Source organism: Puntigrus tetrazona, chromosome 23 (assembly GCF_018831695.1).
Source record: "Puntigrus tetrazona isolate hp1 chromosome 23, ASM1883169v1, whole genome shotgun sequence".
Lineage (NCBI taxonomy): Eukaryota > Metazoa > Chordata > Actinopteri > Cypriniformes > Cyprinidae > Puntigrus > Puntigrus tetrazona.
In genome coordinates, this window is record NC_056721.1 from 14,213,204 (window position 1) to 14,233,058 (window position 19,855).

General features: G+C 37.7%; 2 protein-coding genes across 3 annotated transcripts; one reads left to right on the forward strand and one right to left on the reverse strand.

Moving 5' to 3' along the window:
* Positions 1 to 4,303: 4,303 nt before the first annotated feature.
* On the forward strand, positions 4,304 to 12,198 carry klhl21 (kelch-like family member 21). 2 transcript variants are annotated; one of them, XM_043225465.1, is made up of 5 exons: positions 4,304 to 4,461; positions 7,413 to 8,489; positions 9,604 to 10,009; positions 10,123 to 10,195; positions 10,724 to 12,198. In XM_043225465.1, exons 2-5 carry the CDS (start codon positions 7,463 to 7,465, stop codon positions 11,057 to 11,059), a joined length of 1,842 nt encoding a protein of 613 aa, XP_043081400.1. In that variant the 5' UTR covers positions 4,304 to 4,461; positions 7,413 to 7,462; the 3' UTR covers positions 11,060 to 12,198. The 2 variants fall into 2 exon arrangements, with proteins under 2 accessions (XP_043081400.1, XP_043081401.1); XM_043225466.1 differs by lacking the exon at positions 4,304 to 4,461 and adding an exon at positions 7,022 to 7,290.
* Positions 11,385 to 19,848, reverse strand: zbtb48 (zinc finger and BTB domain containing 48). The gene is made up of 11 exons (XM_043225463.1): positions 19,692 to 19,848; positions 18,034 to 18,783; positions 17,511 to 17,839; positions 15,580 to 15,691; positions 15,391 to 15,483; positions 15,224 to 15,310; positions 14,978 to 15,132; positions 14,461 to 14,597; positions 14,191 to 14,355; positions 13,858 to 13,946; positions 11,385 to 13,755 (listed from the first exon to the last, which is right to left on the reverse strand). Exons 2-11 carry the CDS (start codon positions 18,781 to 18,783, stop codon positions 13,312 to 13,314), a joined length of 2,361 nt encoding a protein of 786 aa, XP_043081398.1. The 5' UTR covers positions 19,692 to 19,848; the 3' UTR covers positions 11,385 to 13,311.
* Between the last annotated feature and the right edge of the window lie 7 nt (positions 19,849 to 19,855).

Genomic DNA, 19,855 nt, shown 5'->3' on the forward strand with positions numbered 1-19,855 from the left:
TTAGACAAGGTCGAGGTTTTCAAGACGCAAGGTCTTCCAACCAGGGTCTTCCGAATCAAAAACGGGAGGGAATAAGATAACAAAATGGACACAAAACTACAAACTAAAAGTCCTTAGATACAGGAAACACTGACAGGAATCATGGCAATGTGACACTAATGGGTAATGATGCTGAAAATTCAACTTGACCATCACAGAAATTAATATTATAATAGAAGTTATTTTATCAGTTATTTTAAAATGTAATAATATTAGTGTTTAAGATTAAATAAATGCAGCCTTGAGAGAGACATATTTCAGAAAAAAAAAAAATCCTTACCTCGAATATTTGAACAAAAAAGTGCATTATTTATGCTGTTCAGTAATGTTGTTTGTGTTATGTTCAGCTTTGAACTAGGTTCGTGAGACAAATGTGTACTGAATAAATTTGCAAAAGCCAGAAACTGCTAAATCTATTTCTGCTCTCCTCTACCTGTGATGTGACAGCAAAGATAATGGCATGTCATAGACTAGCAAGACAAATTTATGATCCTTAGAAAGAAAGATTTGTGACCTAATATTGTGGGCACAAACCGTTTCAAATCAGAGTTCGATGGCAAAAAAAGCAGCCTGAATACGCACATTGACATTCAGCTTCAAGGTGAAGGGCAACTGTGAATACAATTTTTGCTGTCAACAGAAAGCAGCTGGACCTTCTTTTAACTGACACACAGCCTTTAAGTTAAAGGATAACAGCTAACTCCACGCCCCCAAGCCATCATATCCACATTGATATGATGAGTCCAGCCACCATCGAGCCACCAGTCTCCAAATTTAAAAAGCCAATGCTGCTTTTGCTATTTGAAGGATAATAAACCTCAGGCCTGAATAGCTAATCAAGTGCAAATAAAAGAGTAAAATACTGATAAATGGAGGTATATTAGCAAATGCGGAAAACGTTAAACATACTCTGGGAACAAATTAGCCAGTTGTCTGAATAATGAGAACTTTGGCCACTAATGGTTTGTACCAGCATAATAAATAAGCTTCAGCAACCAACAACTCTACTGTTGTTTGATTTTCCATGATCTCAGCATGGTAATTACTCAGGTATTTATTGCTGAATTTGGTGCTGTACCTTTCCTTAATGATTAACACTCTGAACATAAACATTTGGATTATATATCAGGTACTATAAATGCAGTGACAGGACAAAAATAGCATGAGAAAAAAAACAACACACTGCTTTTCTTAGAAGTCCACTTGAATTCCAAGCAACACCCTTGAGCATCACCTGATGATAAATGCTTCCCTGGAGATTTATGAGTTCAGGTTAGAATGCATTAACCCTTTCAGTGTGTTTCACCATCAGATGTGGACTGGCACATGCACACAAACTTTAGTGCAATCAGACATTAGTGTATATTAAAGCGCTAAAGCAGAGACCATTAGTACAGTACTAACAAACAGGTATTGGACAATGAACAGCCTATATTTCATTATCTCAAAATATACACCATATTTTTTATATACAATAAAAAACAAAACAGCAACACCGCAGCAATTATTTTATTATTATATAAATATCTGGGCATCAAATATTGACTTAAAGTGATTTAATATAGCATATTATCTGTTAGCTATCTTAAAACTTCTCAGAAAAGTAGTCCATAGTAATGTACAAAAGAATTAGCAGCAAGACAAACACAAATACTCAAACTGTGTTCGTATGAAAAAACAAAGAGCTAGTCTGTGGGACTTAAAAGCAGCGCCGTGAATATTAGGAAATATCAAACTACTGAATTCCACAATCATCCAACGACCCGTGTAACAATAGATGTTAGTTTCTACTTACTGAACCTGATTGTTATTTTTGGCAAGCGTGTATTTACACGGAGCACTTTGAATGCAGTGTTATGATTATTTCTGTGTGCCGAGAACTGTGCAAAATCATACTCTGAGCAATTTCCTTCCCTCTTCTTTCCCTGCCGGCTGAAGTGTTTATTGGCATTTCCATCCACACTCTGATTTAACAGTTGTATCAATAATTTATGCTCTTACTGTCTGACAGTGGTATTTTTTTCCACCGCTCTGCTCAGCAGAATGATAATAGAACAAAACAGCCCACCGATGTAGCGGTGGTCAGTAACATTATGCTTCAGTATCTAAATCTAGATTTACATATACGTCATCCAACTATACAAATGACTAACACCAAACTAATCATTCTTATGATTAATGCACGCAACTGGTAGTGTGTCTAAAAGCAAAGCTGTGAATCCATGCTTAACATTGCCAAGACAGGTGTAGAAAATGAGAATATAATGCAGACTGGATTTATGCAAGCAGTTATGCTTGGCATGCAGCGACAGTCAATTATTTACTGCATACATGTAGCCCGGTAAACTGATCATTGCTTGTTTTTTACATAATAAAAACAAGAATTATAATAATAAATATGATTAATAATACCATATAATATAACCAGTCGCATTACTTGCAATGTTTTCTATAATGAATCTACCAATAGAACAAATTAAATCCAGCTTAACTAAAAAACAAATGCATACAATATGTGACATAGCTCCATCTAGTGAGTATAATGTTCCTGTACAGTCATTTGAGACAGATAACGCTGCAATCTAACCCAATCGAATCTCTCCGAAATAACCCTGGGTTCTTAAACTAGACTGAGCAGGGAGCGTTTCAACCTATTCCTCCCTAACCATAGAATTACTGCACTGAATTACTTGCCTAACAGCAAAATATCTTCTCACGGTTAAATACGTCAAAGTTATGTGGCAGTTTCTTCACATCAGTTGCGAGCGTGTTAAAATGCACTCAATGTCATGGCTAATCAATGAGTAGCAGCAGCATGAGGCTGGCGTCAAAGCGTTTTCTCTCTCTATAAGGGAGAGTCAGCATTTTTTGACCAATAAAAGCTGATGATCCCTCACATAGTTTATGGGAATGTTAGACTACTTGTAATAATAATTGCAAAGAAGTATGTAATTTGAAGGTGCATTCTAGTTAATACATAAAAAAAATGGATAATGTTTATATTTAACCACAACTAATTTGATTAAATGTATAGCCATTTGCATTTCTGGCACAAAACTGCTTCAGGATCAGCCTGATTTATTTATCGGATCCAATGTAATTTAATTTGCGTCACAAATCATCTCTTATTTCATATTTAAAAACCTCTGTGCACACACTAAATCCAGATTTGGAATTGAGCACGATTCAAAAATCTGACAGTTTTTGTTAATCATGATGTTTAAAATCTGAATGTTATCTGAAATGTTCTTTCAAACAGACTAGATTTATGTTGTTCGTGTAACTACTCATTCACGCAAATAATTATCTCTGATTATGCATGCAAAGTCTTTCGGTCTTGGCAGAAAGATTATTTTACAGCAACAGGGGGCCTAGCATCTTACATCAAAATCAAGCAAAGCACAAAATAATCCCTTTGCTCCAAGCCAAAAGAATTATGAGCAAACATTAAAATGCAAAATGTTCAATCAGATTAAAGCTTTGTAGTTTATATATATATATATATATATATATATATATATATATATATATATATATATATATATATATATATATATATATATATATATATTATAATTTTTTATTATTATTTATTTTTTATTTTATTTTATCACTTTTTTCAGTGGTTGTTTTGTTTATTTCTTCTTCCATATTTAATAATATCCAGAAGTCTGCAGAATAGTTATTTCCTAGTAAAATCTATTATTTTACCAATAAACCATTTAGTTATATAACGATTTTTTAGTGAAAATCAACAGACTTACGGTTTATAAAATTATGACAAGGACATGTTGTCACTGACAATTTGAAAAAAATTGCATTTCATAATAAAAATGATAAGTGTGCCATCTTCCACAACACGCAACTGACAAACAACTAATTAAGTTCAACATTAGTTCAAACAACTAGTTTTTATCTTTGATGAAGTGGAAAATTGTAGGCCTATTTGTTTGGAGCATGAATACTAAAGTATGCTACAACATTTACGATTCGCAAACTAAACTTGAGAAAGCAAGCATGAATGCAACTGGGCATTTAATTGAAAGCCAGCTTTCGGTGCGTAGCAATTTGTGCACAACCTGATTCTCTACGCTCTTAAAAGACTCGACAGCTTTACTGAGTCTGTTTCACGCAGAAAGGGGAGAGAGGGTCTCAAGGCAGTTAAGGAATCGATGAGCCTTATGAGGCATCGGTTCAACAGTTTGGACAGTCAAACTTGAGAGAGACCACGTCATCGTGTAACTGCTGCGCGAGTGACCAATGAGGGTCTCTCATGACGCGGAGTCATGGCGCGGACATGAGCGAAGAGAAAACACACACACGAGCAAAGTTAAACGCTAAATAGGGATTAAAGACAATTTAGAGCAATCCGTCAAACTATCCGAGGCGCATAACAACCGAAATCGTTAACAGCTGGATTCGGTAAGTGGGAAAGCGCCGGGAACTGCCTGTGTACGAGGGTGAAAACGTGACGCTTTCTCGTGTTGTTTTTCTCAACCGAAGCAGACGAACGGCAGACGCGTATCGCGTTGTCGTGTGCGATTTCTCGCGCGTTTCTGTGGTGGTCGTGACGCCGAAGCCCTTCTGGTTATTTGAGCGGATCGAAAATATTTAGAAACGTTTCCGTTGCTACGTGAGGTCTCGTTGGTGTGGAGTTGGCAGTTAGGTGAAGATGAGCGATGCGTGACATTAACCGTCAGGTCAAATCCTAAAATAGACTGGATTTTGAAGGTCTCTTGGCTACAGACTAGCAAAAAGGTCCGATGAAAGGGTAAAGCTAACTATAATCCCAACATTCAATGTCTAAACTTTGTTAATAATTTCGTAATCCATAAATTTGCAAGCAAATAAATCGTATACGCAGCGCTAACGGTTAGATTGCTACCTACCTACCTACCTATGTTTTGTTCAGTTTCAGTTGAAAGCGAGAGATTATATAATTTGAAGAAATTACATTTTAAATATTATACAGTATTATATAAACACATAACAGTAAAATATACTATATAACACAATATAGTGTGTGTGTGTGTATATCTCACACACACATATGTACATACACACTAATACCCACTAAAGAAACTAATCCTATTTTAGCATAAATGTGGTTCATTAAGGACTGCTTTAACTGTCTTGAGTGCAGCAATGCCTGATGATGATTGTCCCGAGTCCCGAACATGCTCCGCTCATTTGGGTCTGTGCTGATGGAATGCAGAACCGTGGCAGCTGTGTTATGATGGGCATCTCTCGGTCAGGTGCAACATTAGACTGCAGGCCACTGGTAGGTTAGAGAAACACACAGGGTGTGCAGTGGCTCTGCAGATGGAAGAGGGGCCCTGAGGGATTCATAAAAGGGTTTATTATTCTAAAGTTGTACAGAGAACATACAGAGAGGTGCCACTGGTTGCAAGGGTCCAGTAGGTACATTTTCATTTCAGTGTAATTTATATATAGGTAGATGACAAATAAAAACTGGACTGTGTCTTATGGTGTGACAGCTAAAATGTAGAAAGAAACCTTTAAATACAAATGACTTGAGAAAAATGTACAAAATAGCATGAGAGGGTTTTTTTCTGTCACACCTTCTATACATCAATTACTCATAAACGTGTTCAATAATGGTTTTGTTGTGCTCGCTGGGAAAGGTCCTTACATCACTGAGGTGCGTTTCCTGTGTATGGTCATGAATCATGTCTCATAACTAGAGATCATGACACTGTATTGACAAGTCAGGAAAAGTCATGTGTGGGTCGCTGCCAGTCATGCTATTCTCAGAGCGACTGGTAAACAGACTACTAGTAAGCAACTTGGTATGCGAGTTTGCCTATCACATAACACTGACATGCTGCATTATGGAGAATATATATATTGGCATCTAATGCATTCCAAAAATACCTTGCAGCCTCTCTGGAGCCCAGTACATGCATAAATGAATGCGTTATTCCTCCACCCTGCTATACATAATGTAGGTCTCTGACTGAAAATTGTAGAGCTTTGCTGTTCAGAGCAGGTCTATTCCCCTGCAGTTTGTTGACCCTTTGGGGCCCCTCTCTCTCTCTTTCCCCCCTTCTCTCATCTTTTTTTGATGAGCCAACCTTCAAAAAACTTCACTGAGCTGCCTAATGTCACATGGCTCTTCAGGATAAACTATGCTTGTGTTATGCCTTCAAGGACTCATGTGTTTGCCAACCTGCTTTGATACCTGACCCAGTAGATAGAAATGCCATTTTATTTTAAACTCGCATGTCATGCCAGTGAAAAATGCCTTACTTTATTCTATTCTTAACAAGAGTCACCAGGCAGGTAGCTAGAGGAGAAACAGTGTAAGGCATGTTTATGCAGACTGCTAAATGCTCTTTTATAATATGAAATAACTTATGAGCAGAATATTGTATAATTTGGAATTTGTTTATCTTTCTTTAAAAGGACACTTTGCCCAAAATACATATTTTGTCACTTATTTTTCACCCTTCTATCATCTGTGAAGCACAACAGTAGACTCACTCAATGTAAATAAATGTTCATTTATACTGCCAAGTTAAGAAAATATATATATATATATTTTATTTATCTTATCTTTATTTATCTTCATGAAGTCATACAATAGCTTTTATGATAAAAAGGCCAAAAATATGGGTCATTAAGAAAGATACATTCACACTAAGGGCTATAACTATAATTCTAACTATAATTCTATATATATTCATATAATTATAACTCTGTTCTTGGTGTAAATGGGCCTTAAGTGAAGACAACTGAGTTTGAGAGCTGCAATAGAGGGAAAAACCTGCTTCTCTCTTGACGTTCAAATACTCCCTTAGAAAACCTATAGATTACTTCTGTGATGCTGTTATACTTTTTTTTTTTTTTTGTCCTTTTCACACGCCATGCTTTATATATGGACAAGATTATTCTTTCCTTTGTGCTTCAATGAAAAAATAAACAATATTAATGCAATGAAATGAGATTTAAGTAAATGATCACACAGTTTTATTTATGGTTAAACTACATGAGTTTCTCAGAGTGGAGAAGTTTCTGTAATCTTCATTAAGTGAAGCTAAAGGGTGTACTGAGACCCCCCCCTCACCCAGCCTGTGAAAATGGACACTGCTGGTGTATTTATAGACCAGACACGAAGAGCACACTTTCTTAAGAGACCAACCGTTGCACTCATTCGTCATAACCACATGATATTTCGTTCTAGAAGCTACTGTGTCCTTTTCACAGATTTAATCGCTTTAAGATACACAGGTAGTCTGAAACTTCAGTTTGGGGTTTTCTGTTTTTTAGAACTTGCTTTAGTTATTTTCACAAACTTAAATAAGAAATTACTACAAACAAACTAAACTAAAACTCCTGTTCTCTCTTTAAAGATGATTTCAGTGTTCTGACCAGACGTACGCCAAGAGAAATACCGTAAGCTATGGAGAAACCAGTTTTACAAACGCAGCCCTCCATGCTGCCCTTCTTCGATGCGGCCCATGCTGTCAACTTGCTCCGCGGCATACACGAGCTTCGCGCCGAGCGCAAGTTCTTCGACGTCACGTTGTGCGCCGAAGGCAAAGAGTTCCACTGCCATCGAACTGTGCTAGCAGCTGCAAGCACCTACTTCCGGGCCATGTTTGCCGGCACACTGCGAGAGAGCGTCATGGACCGCGTGGTGCTACATGAAGTGTCAGCTGAACTGTTGGGTCTCCTGGTGGATTTTTGCTATACAGGTCGCGTGACCGTCACGCACGAAAACGTGGACCTCCTGCTCAAGACGGCGGACCTCTTCCAGTTCCCATCCGTCAAAGAAGCGTGCTGCGCATTCCTGGAGCAGAGACTTGATGTTTCCAACTGCTTGGAAATCCAGGACTTCGCAGAGGCTTACGCCTGTCGCGAACTAGCAACTAGTGCTCGCCGTTTCGTGCTGAAGAACATCGTGGAGCTGGCGAAGAGCATGGACTTTGAACGATTGTCGTGGAAGCGGTTGCTGGAGTTTGTGTCTGATGACGGACTGTGTGTGGATAAGGAAGAAACAGCGTACCAGATTGCCGTGCGCTGGGTTAAAGCCGACTTGCAGCATCGGTTGCATTACTGGCCTGAGTTGTTGCAGCAAGTTCGCCTGCCCTTTGTTCGCCGTTTCTATCTTCTGGCCCACGTGGAGAGTGATCCACTGGTCTACTTGTCACCAGCCTGTTTACGGTTAGTCAGTGAGGCACGGAGCTTTCAGTCTTACGAATATGACCGCCATGACCGACCCAGTCACCGAATGCGCCCACGTCCCTCCACCGGCCTGGCCGAAATTCTGGTGGTGATAGGAGGATGTGATCAAGACTGTGATGAACTTGTTACTGTGGATTGTTACAACCCACAGACCGGACAGTGGAGATACTTAGCAGAATTCCCAGACCAACTTGGAGGTGGCTACAGCATAGCTGCCCTGGGCAATGACATTTACGTGACAGGTTAGTACAATGATGTCATTACCAGGTTTGACTTGTGCCATAATTATTTCATGCTGAGGTAACAGAAGAAAGCACAAATCCCCAGGCAGGCTCAGAGTGTCCTTCTTTTCAAACTGTTTACAACATGGCAGCCAGTGTATAAATAAACCTCTGTATATTCAGCTGTGTAAGAGTGCGGTGATTGGACATAGTGTTACCTTCAGGAACAGACAATGTTTCAATCGAGAAACAATCTCATGCAGTTAAACGCAGCTTCTATTCCAGTGTCCTTTGCTGTTATGTAAGAGGTGTTTAAAAAGGTGTCTGAGCACTGACTATGGAATTCAAGAGAACCCGTTTCGATTCCACTCAATGGTTCTGGTTCTTTAATGATTCTTTTACTACTTGCACGCAATATTTGGTAAAAAAAGTAAATGCAATACTTTTACATATGATCATTTCAATATTACATTTTGAAAGGATTCTTTCATAAATGATAAAATGAACGACCAGTCAATTTAAGTCATTAAAAGAAAATAGTTCACCCTAAAATGAAAATCTTTTTATCTTTATTTTTTATCTTTAATCTTTTTACTCGCTTTCATGTTGAACAAAAAAAATTCTATTGATATTTTAAAGACCCAAACAGTTGTTGGTCCCCATTGACTTCCATAGTAGGGAAAGAAGTACAATGGGCTATCAACTGTTTGGTTACCAGCATTCTTCAAAATATCTTCTTTGTGTTCAGCATAAAAAACTCCTAGAGGTTCGAAATCGGTCTACTCAGATTAGCTGAAATTTCATTAATATGTCAACACCTCTAATTGTAGGCTGTATGTTTAAATCACAAAAAAGATAAACTGATTCTCAGAAGTGATTAATTGTATAATCAGGCTGCACAAGAACTGTTAACCGAATCAAATGACATTTTGTCCTGGTTCTTTTTTCAACTATCATTAATAATTTTAAATGATCTCAATTCATAGCAGTAACCCTGAAGAGTGGCACGACGTGAGTCTATTAATGTAGGCAAGTTTGAAAAATGGGGTTGATGAATAACAGGAAAGAACATCTGTTCTATTTTTGTCTGTTTAGTGTTGTGTTTAAGCTTTCAAACCTGCTTCGTTTACAACAGGTGGCTCAGACGGATCACGTCTGTATGATTGTGTGTGGCGATACAATTCCAGTGTGAATGAGTGGACGGAGGTCTCCCCCATGCTGAAAGCCAGAGAGTACCACAGCTCGTGCGTCCTGAAGGGTCAGCTCTATGTGGTAGCCTCTGACAGCACAGAGCGCTACGATCATACCCTAGACTGTTGGGAGGCCCTTCCGCCCATGCCACATCCCATAGATAACTGTTCTACTACAGCATGTAGGGGGCGACTCTATGCCATTGGCTCCTTAACTGGAGAGGACACCATGGCAATTCAGTGCTACGATGCTGAAAGCAACCGCTGGTCGCTAGTGAACAGTGGAGAGCTGCCTCCGTGGTCCTTTGCCCCCAAATCAGTGACCCTAAATGGGTTAATCTACTTTGTAAGGTGAGGCGCTCAGTTTGTTTTCCCTACAACTTTAATTATCCATTTTGTAACGATATGCAGAAAAAAGAAACAATGAAGGAAGTGAGTTTCTCATGACAACTGTTGTTTTTCAGGGATGATTCAGCGGAAGTAGATGTGTACAACCCACAGAAAAACGAATGGGATAAGATTAGTCCCATGACACAAGTATGTCGATTTTACATTGTTTCACTCTTTTAAGGTGCATTCACATTAAGAACTGTTTGGAAAATTTCTTAAGTCAGATTAAAAATGACACATTTTTATAATGCTCCACATGATTTGGAATTTTGCTTGACGACAACGATTTTTCGTACGAGATATGCATCAGTTTTAAGTTGGTCATTGAATCACTGTTGAATTGTTTTTGCATGTAAAATTTTGTCATTTTTCAACCTGAATTTACTGAAAAGTAGTTAAATGAATTATTATTTTTTAAATTAAGAACAGTTTTATATTTTAATGACAAACTATTTTATAATAATCCATTCAATATTACACAATATTTTCTTTTAATTTAATGATTTTGTTTCTTTTTTGTGTGATGCCAGAACAGTTGTATCATAGTATATATATATATAAAAAATGATTAAATTATATACGTGCATCATATGTATGAATTTTTTAAAAATAAATCACATCATTGACCTGCATTAGACGTTCACACAGATAACTCAAAAGTCTCACCTTCCACAGGTTCATGTTGGAGGCAGTGTCTCTGCTCTTGGCGGGCGACTCTATGTGTCCGGTGGTTATGACAACACTTTTGAGCTATCTGATGTGGTGGAGGTCTACGACCCCTCTGTTCGATCTTGGACCCCAGCTGGCCGGCTCCCCCAGCCCACCTTCTGGCATGGAAGCGTCAGCATATTCCGACAGTTCATGCCTCATGTTCCAAGCACCTTTGAACCCATCGACATACCTGAGGCTAACGCCATCCACCTCCACAGACACCACCGCAACCAGGCACTTCACAACCACAACAATAATGTCAATCAGAACCGCAACCAAGATGTCAATGAAGTGCACTGAGAACTTTTTTTTCGAAAGATGAGTCTGAATGTCATTCAGTGTGACATTGCTATTCTGTGTTTTGCACTTTATGACATGTTCACCTCAACTGGGCAGCAAAGGGAGCTGGTGAATGGACAATCAATGTTTGCATTTTTTCTCCCATTAACCCAGTGTTACTACAGCTTTAATTGTTGCATGCATTTCTAATGCTGACTGTGTTTACCCTAAACAGAGACTTGAGAGAAGTGGCTCATGAAATAGTGCCTATCATGTATCGCTATCATGAATTTCAAGCAATCGATACCATGGAAATTGCATGAAGGTTATGCTATTTTTTCTTTAATTAATTGTTTAATTCAGCATGGATCTCCTAAAGTGATTTGCAACATTCAAGTCAACATAGACAAAAAATTTAATATAATATAAGGCCATAACCTTAATGTGAAGTAAAATTGTTTCTTAAAAAATATAATTTTGAGACCCAATCATTCCAAAAGGTGAAAATTTGGTGTGTATATGCATGTTTATAACGTATTCTGCAATGTGGATAACAAATGTTATTTTATATACAGTTAAAAGTCTAAAATTAATTATTTAGGAGAATTCGAGATTTTCCAAAAACAAGACAACAGATAAACAACTGTGTCCCAGCACCCATTGCAACCCATTGTTTAATATTCATTTTACTAGAATTTTATATTTCAGACAATCTAGCGTGCATGCAGTGATCACATTTTTTGTGAATTTGTATCCGACTTGCTTTTCAACTCATATTTTAATATTAAATTTATTATGTAGTCATAGTTTATTTTAGAGGAAGGTGTTAGTTTACGAGAAACAGCTTGTTTATTAAACCGCCTGCGATCATGAAGAAAACACGAGGAATGGATGTCAAATATTGTATTCGGATGCTGTACTAATAACTGGAAGTAGTAATTCAGTATCTCGTTATTGAATAAACGTATGTGTTTGACGATACCAGTACTTATGAAACTAATTATTTACAACACGCTTAAACGGTACTTGATGTTTATTTTATTTTTTTCTTACAGAATGTTTAGTTTGTGGCCAAAACCATTTGTACATTACAGACAAGGCAATGATTTGTGTAATGTTTGTTTGCGTGGTCAACCAATAAATGACTGCCAGCACTGTTACTTTTTGCACTTTTCTTGTGCTTATAAAGTTCACAATCACGAGACAAACTGTATGAAATACAATTTATAAGATTCAAATGGTCTCGCAGCCAAATTTACAGATTCACGTTAGATATCTAATTTTCCATCAAGTTCGAATCATGACAATATTAGAACGGTTTATTCCATTAAAACAAGAGTATACATGAAGCTAATGACTGTTTTCTTGTTTTACAACAGACTTTAATTTATATCATGCCTTCCAGATGCTGAATAAATCTAGAGACATTCTCTTAAAAGAACTTTGGTCACATGTTATTGTACATTTTGGCAAACATCTTGGAACTTCAAGTGCAAGTACAAATAAGAAAGGCATAATGCATTCATTAGTTTTTCTTCACAGAATAAAAACCTTTTCAGTTTTTGTCTGTTCATCCAGACAGTGAAAGCACATTTTCAATTAATTAATGATTGTAGACACAGTCTTACTGAAAAACCGCTAAACATTTTTGCAGAAGCTAAGTTCAAATGACTTATATGGAAACCTCAAGATGATCTTGTATCATCGTGCTTGATACAACCAGGTCCACTGTATTTAATAATAAATTAACACAAGAAAGCAATTTGTTTACAATGTCGAAAGAGAAAGTTCACCTTAAACCGACAACACTGTCAATAATTACTCAACCTCATGTCGATCCAAACCCGCAAGACCTTTGTCCTTTTTTTTAATCTCTTCTCATTCTGTGCTCCACCGTTATTGACGCATGCACATTGCTTTCCTCTCAAGGTGAATCGCACATGTTGATAATGTCAAACAAGTGTTATAGAAGAGAAGTAATCACTGAATTAAGTCTTTTTTTTTCCTTACAAACTGAAAGTATTATTCTTGTAAAAATAAGGTGGACCACTGACTATTTTAACAATGTCCTTACTACCTTTCTGTGCCTTGATCATGGTAGGAATCATGGTAGGAGAGCTCAGATCTTCTTAAAAATATCTTAATTTGTTTTAAGAAGATGAATGAAGGTTTTTTGGGTTTGGATAGACATGAGAGTGAATAATTAATGACAGAGTTGTCATTATTGGGCGAACTAACCCTTTAAACCAAATACTTTTTTGCTCTGGACTCATTTAGTCCTTCTCGTCAGCTGCAGAGCTGTCCAGTTCCACCACCACACTGGACTGATGGATAGAGTACGCATTGGTCACCAGCAGGGTCTGCTCCATCACATCTGCTACAGTGAACGGAGTCTGCTCCACTCCACCATCAGTCCTTCCAGCCAGAGCAATCCCAGTCTGTTCTCCACTCACTGCTCCATCAGTCATTGAATATGTGGCCTGCTCTCCTCCTGTTCCTCCAGCGGAGGCTGAGATTACCTGTTCCACCACAACCGCCTCTGGCTGGATAACCAGGCTAACCATGTCTGCTGGTCCGGCCTGAGCCTCGGCCTGGCTGGGAGGACTAGTTGAGTCAACTGCACTCTCATCCTCCACTACAAGGTTACGTAAGCGTCTCTGTCTGGGGTTGTAGTTCTCCACACGGTTGTGGATCTGCGAGTGTCGCCGCAAATGTGCCTGTCAAGAGCAGGATAGAGATGCTGAGATCTTAGACATAAAGTGGGAAATTTAAAAATTATTTTTATGATATATGTTAGTCCATATACACCTAATTCATACCTGTCTGGTGAACTTGTAACCACATTCAGTGCACTCAAATTTTCTCATTCCTTTGTGACGTCGTACATGAACACGAAGCTGTTCAATGGCTGATGGGGTATTATGGGATATTTTTAATTATTCATATTTTTTTTTTAATATTTGTTATCAAATAAAACTAAATGTTGTTATTTACATAAAATATTATATATATATATATATATATATATATATATATATATATATATATATATATATATATATATATATATATAAACACCATGCAAATTATTATTTGTACATTTTTTTTTTTTTTTTTTTTTTTTTCAAACTGTAGTTTTCAAGATATCTTACCTTTAAATGTTTTGTTGCAGATGTGGCAAAAGTGTGGACGACCTTCTTGGTGTTTGCTGGCTATGTGGCGTAAGAGAGGGCCTTTCTCAGTAAAGCGCTGCTCACAAAACTCACAACTATATGGCCGTTCTCCTGTGTGCGTGCGGTGGTGTTTGTCCAGACTCGCTGTTCACACAACCAGCAAACAATCGGTTAACAATACAAAACTAATACAGAAACTGCATGGATTTGGTTTTTAAAAAAGCTAAATCGCTCCGTCTGTGAAATGACCTTGTGTGCGAAATGTCTTGCCGCAGAGGTGACACTGGAAAGGTTTCTCTCCAGTATGTGTTCGAAGGTGCATGTTGAGATTAGCTTTCTGAGTAAAAGCATGATTGCAGAACTCACACACAAAAGGACGCTCATTTCTGGAAAAAAGCGCAACAGATACAGCTCAGTGAGAATCCAGACAGTAAAAACAAACAAAAAAAGTTAAAGTTTTCCATTTAAATTAATTTTCTGGGCCAAAAATGAACGACACTTTTCCCCCTGATTTACTAAATATTGTGTTACACTGTATGAAAATGTAACATTATTTCAACCAAAAGTGGCCCTTTACTTACATTCAGTGTGCTTTCTATGGACATATATTTCAAATTTCTTTTGGTGCAGGCATCTTGCCATCTTTGACCCATGCATAATTCCAGCATTTGCTAACAACCTCGACTTTAAATAGCAGTGCAGAAATAATTAGCAATCAGTCTAAACAATAAATAAAGCATGTTTCAGCTCTTTGTCACGTGATTACCTGTGAATGGCTTTGATGTGCATTTGCAGGCCGTTGCGGCTGGAGGCCCGATGACCGCACTCTTCACACACAAACAGTTTCTCACCACGATGTTTGGCTGCCTCGTGCAGACGTAGCTCAGTGCGGGACAGGAAACACTTGGGACACAACGGACACTAGAAGAGACGCGTGACAAATAACCAGTAATATCCATATTTTGTTGTTTTCAATAGCAGGGCAATACGATATAGCATTAGAGTCACTTACAGCGTGTGGCTTGGGAGCTCCGTGAACTTTAATCATGTGGATCCTGAGGTCTTTCTTCTGCATGAACTGCTCAGAGCATGACGTGCACTAATAGGACAAGTAAAATTACATGGGCACAATGTCCGTTGATAAAAGGTCATACCTGACCTTTACAATGCATGACGTACCTTATTGGGCATCTCTCCTGTGTGTGTGACCATGTGAACCCGCAGCTCATGTCGCTTTTTAAAGGTCATGTTACATTTTGAACAGGAAAACACCTAGCACAAAGCAAAAGGTGCATTAAGTATTAGTACTATAAAAGCTGCATTTGTGCATAAGTAACATACGTAACACCCCTTCCCCTTTAAACTCACCACTTCTGCTCTGATAAGACAATTTCTGGCTTCATGCTCCAACAGGTTTTCCTTTCTATAGTAGCACTTCCCACATTTAGCACATTCAAAGGGCTTCTCTCCTGTATGTCTCCTTGCAGACATCAAGAAGGAAGGAAAAACAGAACTTCACATTAAGGAAAGATGAGCCACATTAATTACTATATATATACACACATATATACACACACACACACTACCAGTCAAATGTTTGGACACACCCTCCCATTTAATATTTTTTTTCTTGATTGTCGTGACTATTTACATTGTAGAGTCTCAATGAAGACTATTAATGAACACCTATGGAATTATATAGTAAGTATAAAGTGGGAAACAACTCTGGATGTGTTTCATATTTTACATTCCTCAAAGTAGCCACTCTTTGCTTTGTTGACAGAGCTGCAAACCTGTGGTCTTCTCTCAATGAGCTTCATGATGCAGTCACCTAAAATGGTTTTCGCTTCACAGGTGTGCCTTGTCAGGGCTCATTTGTGGAATATCCTGATTTCTTAATGGGGTTGGGAACATCAGTTGTGTTGTGAAAAGGTCAGGTTAGCACACAGCCCCAGATTTCATATTGAGGCAAGAACCGAAGGTCAGTAAGTCCGGAAAATTGCAAAAACTTTGCAGGTGTCCCCAAGTGCAGTTGCAAAAACCATCAAGCGCTAAGACGAACCTGGCTCACATGACCCTCCCAGGAAAGGAAGACCAAGAGTCACCTCTGCTGCTGAGGATAAGTTAACCCAAGTCACCTTAGAAATCACAAGTTAACAGCACCTCAGATGAATATGTCACAGAGTTCTAGTAGCAATCGACCTTTATGGTCAATACAGCTGAAAAAAATACTACTAAGCAAAAGCAAAAAGCAGAAGAAACACAAGGAATGGACATCAGACCAGCGAAAATCTGTACTTTGATACAAATTTGAGATCTTTGGGTCTTTGGATCTTTACTGTCTTTGTGGGACACAATGTGATTAGACGGTCTCTTCATGCATGGTTCCCACTGTGAAGCATGGAGGAGGAGGTGTGATGGTGTGTGGGTGCTTTGCTGGTGACACTGTTGGGAATTTATTCAAAACTGAAGGCACACTGAACCAGCATGACTACAACAGCATCCTGCAGCGACTTGCCATCCCATCCGTTTACCTGGACCATCATTTATTTTTCAACAGGACAATGTCCCCAAGCACACCTCCAGACTCTATAAGGGCTATTTGACCAAGAAGTGATGGAGTGCTGTGCAGGATGACATGGCCTCCACAGTCACCTGACCGAAACCCAATCGAGATGGTTTGGGATGTGATAGACCGCAGAATGAAGGCAAAAGGGCCAACAAGTGCTCAGCATTTCTGGGAACTTCTTCAAGACTATTGGAAATCCATTTCAGGTAACTACCTCATGAAGGTCACCGAGAGAATGCCAAGAGTGCAAAGCAGTAATCAAAGTAAAAGGGTGGCTACTTTGAAGAACCTAAAATATAAAACGTTTTCAATTATTTTACACTTTTTTTTGTTTACTACATAATTCCATACATGTTCATTCATAGTTTGATGTCTTCAGTGAGAATCTACAATGTAAATAGTCACAAAAATAAACAATAAATATAAGAACAAAACAATAAATGAGAAAGGTTTGACTGGTAGTGTATATATTATATACCAGCTTCTGTATATAACAACAATGTTGTAGAAAGTATGTATACAATATTAATTATACAGTATTTAAACATTTGGCGTCACATTTTTTAAATAATAAAATAATATTTTTATTCAGCAAGAACACATTAAAATTAATCAAATGTCATAAACATTAAATTTTTCAATATTGAAAATGTGTTTATCTGTAATTTTAATGAGAAAGTCTAAAACATTCATGTGTATCTTATCTTATGCTTAACATAGAGGTACATACCTGTTGTGTACTTTTAGGTAGTACTTGCTGAGGAATGTTTTATGACACGTTGGACATTGGACAGAGCCTTTCTTTTTGTCTTTAGATGTTCCTTCCCCATTTTCTTTATTGGTACTTTTTTCATGTCGTTTGCGCTTTCCCCGCTGAGTCTTTGAGGTCGAGCAAGGTGAATCACGAGGCACATACTCCTCATCAGTTCCCTCAATAAGAATATCCATACTGTCACCTCTGTCACTGTCATCATCATCATCATCATCATCATCACCACCACCATCATCTTCATCATTTTCTAAATCATTGTCTTTTTGGTTATCAACAGATCCATCCACCTGCAACAGAGAATTAACAGTAAATGTACAACAAATGAATACTGATTTTGGTGTTAAACGAAACTGTACACAATTTATTATTACAGCAACTTATAATCAATGCATTTAATTGTTACATCAATGCACAGATGATCGATTTTATATTATTAGAATTGAATAAATGTCTTCTAGTTGATTATGAATGTACTGAGTACCTCAGTCTCACTCAAATCTTGATTTTTGTGGTGATCTCTATCCTCAGCGACAGAAGATTCCTGCTCTTTGTCTTCTAGAGATGATGGTTTTCTTCGTCCTGCTGCCTGCCTCATCACAGCAGACATTGGACTTTGCCCAAGTAGTCGACTGGGCCCTTTTACACGCCTTCCAGAGCGTGTGGTGGTGGTAGACGTCGAGGCAGCAGGGTCGTCATCGCTAGCTGTGACCTCTGAACCTACCCTGCATGCATCAGGCTTGTTTTTGGTCCTCTGCGAAGATCTAGTTTTTCCTTTCGGGGTGTGATCAGGCCGAGCGTCTGCAGGTGTGAGAGGGAACAGTGGTTTGTCCTTCTCATCTTCATTCAAGACAGGCGACTGTAAATTCTCTGCACCTGGCAAGCCCTGGAAAGATATGAGAGAATCTGGCACTGATAGACCGCTAGCTGCATTCTGAATCTTCTCTAAATTGCTGTCGTCTAACTGGAGTTCTCCAGTGTAAAAAAAGTTAAGTAGTAGCTCTAGTCCATCATCGGGGCACTCTAATGGAAGGTCAATCTTTATGCATGGAGTGTTCGAACTGGGGTCTTGGAACAAGTGACTGAAGCAGGCAAGAACATTGCGATGGGCCAGATGCACCTGTCCACTCGCTGTGCTCAACATAGCATCACAGAAGTGGCCAAGACCCCTCTGTTGGTTGAGCAAGGACAGCACCCGCTGAGAGTGAGAAGTTCCTTCAGTAAGTATCTCCATCTAGACGAGCAGGAAACATAACAGTCATTTTAATAGCAATTATTTTCTGAATGATATGTCAGATTGATATATTTTAGAAATGTGTGTGTGTGTGTGTGTGTGTGTCTATATATATATATATATATATATATATATATATATATATATATATATATATATATATATATATATATATATATATATTAATAAATTCATAAATGTGTACATTTAAATTTCATATTTTAATGACAAATATTCTATTTGATGTCAACTGCATATAAATGTTTAATTAAAATAGGTGTTTGTAGCAATAGTTTGCTTGCTTTGGAGTAGTTTAGTTTATTAAAAAAAAAAAGTACAAAGAATATTTCTGCACGTTTTCTTTTTAAATCAACATTTTAATTCTAAACAAATTATTTTACATATTTTAATCGTGAATATTTGTGATAATAAAACAAGTTAATGCTCAGAATTACAATACATTTGTATAAAAAAATACAATAATATTATGAAATGCAATATGAAAATAAATGTGAAATAAATATGAAATAAATATGTTTTATTATTATACTGTCATCGTTTATTATTTATAAATACTTTAAGATACAATGTTTGCAGAGGTCGCACAATTGTTACAAAATACAATTTTTGAAAATCAATATACTACGATTACTGTACTTACAAGCATAACGATGGTTGTTTATCGTAAACTCTTTCTTATTTTGGCGCAGTTAATTTTATAACAGTACAACGCATTCTCCACGTTTTCATCCATCTATGCTCATGAATGTTTCCCCATACTATGCGGATAACTTTGACTAGTTAACGACTATTTGATTAATTGATACTACCTTAACGTTAACCACCATGTCCGCATTTTAATGACGCTCCCTAAACTACTCACAGCACAATCAACCGTTTCGACTCACCTTTGGCGTTAATTAAATCACTTCTCTCATCTTTTTTTCATATACTGAAAGCCGACATATATGCGTTACGTAACTTACTACGTAAATTACATAATGTATCACATCAAATGTTTAATTTGAGCTAAACATCAAGAAGCCATGTTGAAACAGGAAGTGACGTTGAA